Genomic DNA, 10,049 nt, shown 5'->3' with positions numbered 1-10,049 from the left:
CAGAGCATCCACAGCCATATATCCCCACTAACATGTAATGCTGGGCCCTTTAAGACATTTTAAGCTTCAGTTCCTTTCTTCACAGGCAGAGAAAAAACAAGCCAGTGCTGCGGAAAGACTGGTATTTCACTAATGGGGTCCAGATGTCTTCATTCCACAGACTCTGGGTCCTGGCTTGTGGGACAGGGCAGGGAGAGGCGGTATCCCCAATCCTCCTGGCCCCAGAGGTGCTGGCCTAGCCTTCACCCTCACCCCACCACACACCACCTCACCCTGCTCCTTCTCCCATCAGCACCCACAGCTCTGCCACCAGCACTTCCATCCTCAAAAGGCAGATTCAGCTTCCTCCTTTTTCCCTCTGGAAAGCAGCCAGGGCACAGGGGAACTGGGACAAGAGAGCCCACAAAAGTGCAGGGTGGGGCAGACACAGCCTCCCGCTTCCTTCCAGAGCTGAAGCAAAGAAAGACAACTGTGTACAACCTTTAAAAAAACATGAGATTGTTTCAGGAGCTGAAGAGGACATGAGTTCTCCTGAACTGGTGGAGAAGGAGAGCTCTGGAACAGACATGCAAAGATCCCGTCTGACAGGGGACCATGCACTGTGAGCAGCTCTCGGGCATTGAGTCAGCTCCATGCAGTACTGAGGTTTGGGATGGGAATCCCCATGCTCAAGGCTCTCCCAGCTGCCCATCAAATGCACCAACTTTTAGCCTGACTCAATATTTGAGTCCAGGCAGACGTTGCTTCCTTTCTCCCTCACAACAGCCAGTGATCAAGGAGTTGAACTTGGGGAGGAAGCAAATAAAACACACACTTCCCTTTCCCCCCTGCTCCCACTCAGTTGAAAACAAAGGCTCCTTTCTCAGAGGCAGCTCAGACCTCATCAGTGCTGGTTTCTGTGTTTAAGGGATGGGGACTGGCAGGGAACTGTTTTCATTAGGCAGCTCTGCAGAAGGGAAATGGTGCAGACCTCCAGTTGCTATCGACCCCCAAGGCTGCCCTCCCTCAGGAGGGGAGGGAGGTCCAATCCCCATCCCAGGCAACTGGAATCTATCAACAGTTTATACATCCCCACTGCAGCCTGCCCTCCCTCCCACTCCCTGGGGGAAGAACAGGGAATTCTGATCATCTCTGTAATACAGATGTAGCAGCTGGCTTTGATTAAACTACTTGATGTTTATAACCACTCGACCTGCATATGAAGCCCAGAGTAGAGGGAAGCTTCCCCAAGCAACTCTGAACACAAAGGGTAAGGGTCTTACAGCAGAGAGACACTGATTTAGTGAAAGCCATTTCAATGTCTGGTTCTTCAATTAGGAAATTGCTGCCTGCTCATCCATAGCAGCACAGCAGCCATCTCCATACAGAAAGCAATATTTAGAGGCTGATCCATCACTGTATTTGTCACCATTTCTACCTGCTGAGAAGTAAACAGGCCTACTGATAGCAACTAGACAAGAAGCCAGGCCTGACTGCAGCTTCCAGACACAATACTGAGTGCCTCAGAACACATGAGGGACACAAACCACAATAAGAGGCAGAGCAGTTTCTTCATTTGCAGTCAGAAACCCTGATCAACTCAGAGTTTATGACTACATCATACCAGACATTTTTCATCTCCCAGCACATCGAGGGGACCAAACCTTTCAATCATGTTCTTACCAGAACCATCCAGCTATTCTCCCTCTTTTCAAAGTAATCAAAAAGGACAATTATCTACCTTTATCTTGCATAGGAAGTAAGACGCTGTTGACAGTGATTTCAGCTGGAATGATTCTGTCTGCTTATAACAATTCCCACTGAAGCAGAAACACATCACAGCATGTTGCCAGAATTGCTAATATTCAAGATTATCAAGCAACTCTACAGAGTAGGTCCATGTCCTAACAGTGATACTCCACACATCACTGTACTTGATCAGCAGAACTCTAACCATTTACGACTCAAACGATTTTAAATATAACAACATTCACTGGCATGTTCAATATAGAAACAGTAAAAAGACATTCCCACTTTGCATGTTTAAGAGCTGGACCTGAGAGAGATTATTTATTCGAAGTCAGAAGGAGCCAGCACCTGAGCTAGAGCAGCAGGTCCACAGCTCCTGTTGTCTTCCTCTGAGAAAGCTTTTTTCTTGTAACCAGGAGATGCATGAAATCATCTGCCATGTGCCTTCAGAAAACTCACTGCTGCCCCACAAATGCCTAGAAGTCCAAACTTTGGAACTAACCCATCACACCCTTGATGATCACAGCTGCCACAGCAAAATGAATAAAGGTCAAATTCATTCCAAGTGCCTGTCAACTTTCCACTGAGCCAGAACTTCAAGCATAAATATTACTCCTTGTGCGTCAAACAAGCCACATTCACATCAATTCAGAAATGCTCAGCAGTACTGAGGCCATGGGGATCCTGGCCCAAGGACAGTTTCAGCTTGTCACAAGCTGCAGACAGCATTCAGAAGATACATCTGTAACACCAAGTGATCTGAAGGGCTTGTCCTCATCAGATGCCTGAGACTCAAGCAGCAGAGTTGAGCTACTCACCTCATCATCTTTGTACCAGGAGAGGTTCTCCGCTGTCAGGACAAACCAATACTCCTTGGAGCCACCCTTCATGATCCCAATGTTGTTGATGGTGAGCCAGCCCTTGCGGATCACCTGAGGGGGTGGAAGCCGTAAGCATTAACAAGGACAATCATCCCTGGCCTTAGGTGACAGAGGAGGGATCCAAGGGTATCCCCACACACAGAGCAGTATGGAAAGACAAGGAACATGGTGCTCTCTGCTGCTGCCAGAAGAGCCCCCCATTCAACTGGCCAGTGAAGGTCCATAAAAAGGAGGCAGGAAGGAACCTGGCAGTGCTGTGCATTATACCCTCTGCCAAGAAGAAAGATACAGAAAGAACTACATCAGGAGTGCCTTGGACATTGGCACAATCTACAAGCACCAAATCACAGTAAAACACCCAGAAAAGGCCATGCCTAGAGAAAAACAGGACACCAGCACACCTTTCAGCACACTGCAAGTGTGGAGTGCTTCACTCAACTCAGGGTAGGGAGAACCAGTTCAGGACACGGCCAAGCACCCCGGAAAGAACTGAGTTTAGTAAAAGGAGTCACTAAGGATAACAGAACAAAATGGTGCATCTGGAATTAGTATCCTGGACTTCAGCATGCCCAGGTATTTGGGCAGTCATATTAATCTAGAGCAAGACAAGTTCCTAGAAGTTTAGTCTGTAAAGAAGCCAGGCTATTACTCTCTAGGGGACTCTATTCACTGAGTGGTGGTTTAGAACCACTTAATCAAAGGCAGGTATGTATCCACATAAAGGCATTAGCTTTTATACCTATTACTGCACTATTCACACCCAAAAACATCTGTGTGCATTATGTGTGTACCTTGTTATACAGATATGCTTGCTGAAAACTTCCTGGCATTGAAAAACCATAAGACTGCACAGTGTATTAGCAGGTTGCATTGTGTGAGCCATCTACCCAGTTGGCCTACCTGGTTACCTGCCCTGGAGGTACAGGATCATTTCAATTGGCAATTTACTCTGTAAAGGCAAACGTAGGAGCCTCGGGTCTTCATCTCCTGCCTTCTAAGCTCAGGCTAGTCCTACTCTCCCTGTGGACAGGAGAGGGCAGTGGAACAGAACTACACATCCTCGGATTGCTGCTTTTTATCTCCACCCACTCAAAAGATGTACCCGCAGCTCTGAATTTTTCCTCAACATACTACCTTTCCACCTCGCTTCTGCTTCATCTGTGTCTAATGCCAGCTGCCCTCCTCTCCTCATTCAGCAGCAGAGGGAATAATGTGTTTATGCCTTGGTTTTGCATTCCCAGATGCAACATTAATGTTCATTAGCACACCCTGCTGAGTGGCCTTCTACTCACCAGGATCTCATCCTGCAAAGGGGAACCATAGCAACAGCAGCAGAGCAGAGAGCAGGAGAGGAGCAAAGAGAGGAGAGATTGTTACTAGGAAAGTTGGAGCAGGAGAAGAGAGGCTCAAAAATAAAATAAATTGGAGGCTGGTAGCAAATCTTTCACCCCAGGTGTTAACACAAGCAACCCCATCCCAAAATAAATCTGCTAACAGGAAAGTGAAAGCACTTTACAGGTAGATCCAGAGTCTACCCTTTGCACTCTTCTACACTCAGCTCTACTGTAAAGGACTGCAGAGGATGGGATTCCCTACAGCTGCTCCAAAACGGCTGGCTAGCCAGCCCAACCTGCTGAGAACACCTGCCTGCCAACAATCTGAAACAGTCCGCAATGTCATGTCCAGGGAGAGGTAGCCAAACATTTTGTTATGAAGAGGATGGATGTCATGTCAGGAGTGAATGTCTTTTTAAAAGACTAAGCAAAAGCATTTGCTTCCATTCTCTATGAAGTTGCTTGTAAGGCTTTGTTTCCAAGATCTTCTAGCCAAGATGGCCTTGCCACGTCCCCAGCAAATCTGGGACAAAGTGTCATTAGTCTCTTTTTAATTCTGTGTATACTCCTCACAGTTCCTGAAGGATTAAGGGAAGTCCTCCCCTCCACTGCTGTCTTCTCCCATGGGTGTGTTCTCATACATACCCACTGCAACCATATGGCTATCATCACCCTCCATCTACCTGTACAGAGATTTATGTATTTCCAGTGAAGTTTTTCAGAAAAAGAGTCCATGAATTCTCTCGAAATCTCTTTTTGGAAAGTAGATACCACTCATGGGAAAGACAACTAGAAAGGACAATTGTGTAACCCTTCAGACCTAGTGTTCTGTACCTCTCACCTTGGCAGGAGAGTTGGCACAGTTAGAAAAGGGGCTGAACAAACAGGAATTTACAGAACATTAATAGGGATTTCTAGCAGAAAAGCGAGACCAGATCTTGATTATCAAGCTGCCTCCATTGCTGCCAGATGCTCAGTTCTTCCTGACTGCAGGGAGCCTAAACCACTATCCTCCAGTTATCAACAGTTTGGTTAAAAAAAAAAAAAGGCAACACAAAAAAACAACTTAGAGCAGTGCTGCATCCAGTCCACCTGGGTAGCTTCCAGGTAGCAAACACATCCTCCTTGCAGCAGTGAAGGAGATGGAACTTGGCCTACCTGGTTACCAGCTGCCTTCTTCTTGCTCATCTGGCTGCTCCTCTGCTGAGCACTGTAAACAACAGCAGAGACATTCAAAACTTCTCAGGCTCTTCTTGATCACCTGAATCCTCCTCCCTTTGGATAGCTGCTACAGTGAGTTGGGGCCCCCCACCACTAGCTACCAAGCCTTAATAACTCAATCTTTTGCCATCTGCTCTCTCAGCCTGGACTACTCATCTTCTTGCTCCCACATGAACCTCATTTGGGTCACTAACCCTCCATAGCTGCTGCGTTTTTTTGTTCTGAAACAAATCTAATACTGCAACACCCCCTTCCATGCATCTCTAGCCTCCTCCCCAGCCTTGCAATCCAGAGTCAGTGAAAAAACAATACTGAGAAGCTGCACCATTCTTGGGATCATAGCATCTGCACCAGGGCTTCATCTGCACCCCATCTACTGGAGCAGCTACAGGACAGAGCCACAGGAAACACATGTGGAGAAGAGGAGGCAATAGGAAGTGGATGCTTACTTGGCAAAGCCAATGAAATCCTCATGGTTTGTGTTCATGTAAGCCAGCTCAATGTCTATTAGAAGCATGACCTGCCAAAGAGAGGCACAGAGTAAGAGGTTAGTGACTGACACTGCTAACAGGGGCACACAGAGCCCTGGACATTGTTCATCTGATCCCCTCTACTGCCAGACACCACTTGGCTCAGGCCCCTCTGACTTAGACACCTTCAAAAGGTGTCCCCCACCCAATTTCCCCCCCAACACACACTCCTGATCCCCACCTGATCCTTGGTCCTGCCTTCTCTCTCACGGATGTGGGTGGTGACGATCCTCTCCATCTCCTCACGCAGATGAGGGTACTGGCTGAGCTGCAGGAGACAGGAAACACGTGCACATGGGAAAGGGAGGTAAAAAGGGGGCTGCAGCCCCCCACATGTACACATGCACACATATGCCCTGCTATCAGATATTCTTGAGGGAAGATCTAGAAAGCTGGACTTGCAGACAGATTTTTCCAAGTTCCTGGAGGTCTGTTGGGGGCAAAGCTAATTTCTGCTTGTTTTGGGCTTTAGAGAAAAGCCCTTTTCACTATTGCAGCAACCATTCTGTCTCACCAGAGACCTGGTCCAAACTCACCACATTCTTCCTGTCATGAGGCTTTTGGCAAACCCCAGATATAAGTGCACTGCTTCTTGCTTGTTGGCTTTTTCCTGTTAAAGTGAGTAGTTTCTCTGGTTGTTCAGCATTTCACTGTAGTAGGCTAAGCACATGAATGGCCTGTTGTTACAACCTGTTAAGTCATATAGGAAGTGAAGTGGATTTCAGTCCCTGTTTGCTGAGGGACTAAGTGAAAGCATTTGTCTCTCTCCAACATCTGCAAACAGAGACAAAGAATCTGACCAGCTCAAGGGTTCGTGTCTCCAAGAAACACCATGCTCTGGGCATCCAACTGCTTCTACCTGTTCTCCACTGTGTTGGGGCAGGACTACATATCTATGTTCACATTGCATCTACAGCACATTTTTTGCCACGTTACTGAGGAGTGAATACTTTCCTGCCCACACTGAGAAGCAGAAGGACTTTAGTGGCTGTGATTCAAAGCAAGATTATCTACAGAGATAATACCTGAGTTACACTTCTAGAATCAGCACCTTTAAAGTCCTCTGGGTTTCACACAGCACCTGCCTTCTTGCCTAGAGTCATAAATTTCTAGTGATTCCTACAGCAGCAACTGTTGCATTTCAGGTCAAGCCCAACACAGTCAAATAAAATTAATCCTCTAGATCCAGAATCCAGCCCTTTCTTCCCTACTTCACCTATTCCTTGTGAAACTATTTTCCCTGCGGTTTTTTAGCATCACCTCCAATTTGACTATGATGGCAAACAGTATTTCCCAATATCAGTCTTTTATACCTGCTCAAGGGGGTGCATAAAAACAAAATCTCATTTGCTCATGACCTGTACTGCATTTGTTTTGTTCCCCCAGTTTATGAGGGCTTCTGAAACCAGTTTGCCCTTTGTTTTGTATACATAATTATAACATGCTACAAGGAATAGCCTCAAAAAGTGCAGCATCACTACTGGAAGCCAGATCCCACACTAACCACCACCAATATTCCTAACATCTGCCTACAAACAGTTTCAAACTCTTTAAGCCCCCCTGCAGTCAAGCAAGTTGCAATAGCCTAGAACTGGAATTTGGACCAGATTTGACACTATTTTTAAATGTGTGGTTTGGTTTTGAAGGCCACAGAAGCAGGAAAAAACAAGTGGAATTAGTTCCCCTGTACCACCTTGTCTTGACAGCAAAAACTGGGTGTTCTCCGTGATCTTTTGGTTCAGGCAGCTGGTTGCTTCAGAAACAGACAGGGAAAGCTTCCTGTTTTCCTTGGGGGGTTGGCAAAGGATAGATGGGCAAGTTATGTCAAACAGAAAAATAGGAAGTTGGAAAACCTTTAAGCAAGTCTCAGCTTCTTTGCTTCAAATTAAAAAAAACCAACAAACACAGTCAAACAAAAACCACATTCAAACCTCCCCACACCATCCCAGTCCCAACCAGTTCAAATGCACACAAAGTGCAAAACAAGTTGTAGTTTATTCAGAAACAAGGTTGTCCAGCAACATTCATGTGCAAAAATAAATTGGCAGCATTGGTCCCCATGCAGGAGTTTCTGACCCCAAGCATGCACAGGAGCAGCAAGGGTGGGCAAGGAAAGAGATAAACAAGCCATAGGATGTCACACCACCAAGGAACATGCAACAGGGTATAGAGGGGCAAGGAGTTATCACCAGCAGGACAAACAGCACCCAGAAATGCCATAACTCTGAAAGACAGGAGAGCAGGCGACCCTTCGAGGGGTAACGTCTGTCAGCCTGGGATCGTGTCCCAGCTAAGTGAGGTTTGATCCTGTTTTAGCATCGTTTTCCTGTTTAATCAAAATACAAGCTTACAGCCCTCTTTGAAAACCAAATTGTCCCAATGTTCCTTAGTTCCCCTCTTTGCAGATTCTAGGAGTCCTTGCCAGCACACCAAAGGTCAACCTTCAGCTGAAGGGCTGCTGACTTGCAAGACTTTCCTGCACTTGTGAGACGCTGCAGTGCAGTCTGGCACAGAAGGCTCCTGCTTTTGGAAAAACACTAGCTAGAACATTATCCTCCTAAATGTAAGGGAGCATGCTTACACCAGCTTTCTGCTGCTTTTGGAGCTACTCTCCAATAGCAAGAAGCTCAGAATCAGGGCAGTCACAGGACAGCTGTTAATGGCCATCCTCTTCAGCCCTCAACTTTGTCTAAGAGTCAAGAAATAGTCAACTTTTCATACAAGAAAACTGTACTTCTGTGAACACAGATGGGTTTGTCACCTTCTGTGTTCTTTGATAGTCTCATAATATTCAATCTACACAGCTTTATCAGCTGCACATACAATGATTTCTTCACCATCTGGGGTGAAATGAAATAATTGTGAGAGAACATAAACAATAACACACAACAGTTCAGGACAGCAACAAACCAAGGCTACAGGACTGTTAAGCTAATTCAAGAGGTGTTAGCCCAAGCAGCCTTCCTTTCCAGAAGCCTTGCAGGACTTCTGGTGAGTTTAAAGGTTTTTGTCATCTGAAAGGCAGCATCAGTCCACAACACGGCAGGCTGGGTATTACCTTACAATTAGCATCAGTCCTAAAATAGCCTTTTCCAGATGCTTCCCCTAATAGCACATGCTCTCGTCCATGTCAAGCAGTTAGAGCTATAACATGCAAAATAAATATTGCAAATTAACTAATGTCCCTGTGCTGTTACTACCTTATGCCATCAGAACCCATCTTAGTCCAGCTGCAATCCTTAAGTGGCCTTTTCTTTCTTTCTCCTCTTTCAGAGCGAGGTACAGGCAAGATTAACCTTCTCACTACATGCAGACATTTGACTTTAAGCATTACTAAAGTCTTCCTTTTATCTTCCAGTACTATTGATACGTGTTTTCATTCAGGCAGTTATTTTACATCTAACATCTGTCTCCCTGGCCTCTCTGGCTTTAACCATAGCCATTAGTCTCCTACAGTGTCACTATCACCTTCCTTATAGGATTACCCAGGTTGCATCATCTTGGCATATCCTCACAGGGTCATCCATCACATCATGGATTAAAAATCCACAGAGCAAGTCAGTATCCAGCCACTCTAATGACGTGGTCCAATAGAGAAACTAGAATTCAACACACTTGGGGTTTTTATCATCATCCTTCTCTCTCCCCAACCAGAGCAGAGGTCACCAGCCAGTTACAGAACACAGTGCAAGCAATCACACCCATCAAAATAAAAAATCAGCATTAGAAATAGGCTGGGAAGGAGTTACTCTGCCTCACCACATCAGCCCCCACAACCTGGCAACACCAGGACTCCTCAAGAAATAGACTGGGCAGAGCTTGGGGCATGTCAAAGATGTGTCCTTACAGAGGTGGTGATGAGCTCTGCATTCCAAATGTGAGCCAGACCTTTTTAACTCATCTTTTGCCCTCACTCTGAACTCATATCAATTCCTATCTTCCCTTCCTTCCCAATTCAGGGCTCACCAAAATGCTGGTGAGTCTGGCTGTAACCCTGGAAGAAGGAAACTGTAATTCCCAAGTCCTAAAATAGCCCATGAAACAGTCCTTTCCAACTCAGTTTCCAGAACACACTTCTGTTGTGCCACATGTTTCTAGCCCCTCACTGGTAAGTTTTACACCAATTGCCACATCTGCCTTTTTTTTTTTGAGGAGGCATGTAGTGCCCTCTCCTGGAGGGAACCAGCCTGGGAATCAAAGCCACTCGTGCCCCAGCTTCCAATAAGTATTTGACACCTTCCCTGCCACTCTCCACCTGCTGCTGCCCTCAGGCTTCACCTCCTGTGGTTCACCACATGCAAGGAAAAGCCTCACACTACTTCCCACTGAGCATAGTTCATGGAGTGAGAAATCAG

The 10,049-nt window shown here is 46.1% G+C and overlaps 1 protein-coding gene across 1 annotated transcript in view; it reads right to left on the bottom strand.

Annotated features, from left to right (window-relative positions):
- Nucleotides 1-10,049, bottom strand: part of DNM1 (dynamin 1) — a 42,932-nt gene that overhangs the window by 21,826 nt on the left and 11,057 nt on the right. Inside the window, exons 11-15 of the mRNA XM_017745419.1 lie at nt 5,876-5,962; nt 5,614-5,684; nt 5,102-5,153; nt 3,902-3,913; nt 2,547-2,660 (exon numbers count right to left, since the gene is read on the bottom strand). Coding sequence (XP_017600908.1) covers nt 2,547-2,660; nt 3,902-3,913; nt 5,102-5,153; nt 5,614-5,684; nt 5,876-5,962 — 336 coding nt within the window. The remainder of the gene's footprint in view (nt 1-2,546; nt 2,661-3,901; nt 3,914-5,101; nt 5,154-5,613; nt 5,685-5,875; nt 5,963-10,049) is intronic.

The sequence above is a fragment of the Corvus brachyrhynchos genome, unplaced genomic scaffold (genome assembly GCF_000691975.1).
Source record: "Corvus brachyrhynchos isolate BGI_N302 unplaced genomic scaffold, ASM69197v1 scaffold59, whole genome shotgun sequence".
NCBI classification, from domain to species: domain Eukaryota; kingdom Metazoa; phylum Chordata; class Aves; order Passeriformes; family Corvidae; genus Corvus; species Corvus brachyrhynchos.
Note: the sequence above shows the minus strand (reverse complement) of the source record. Positions and strands in the feature narration are given on the sequence as shown.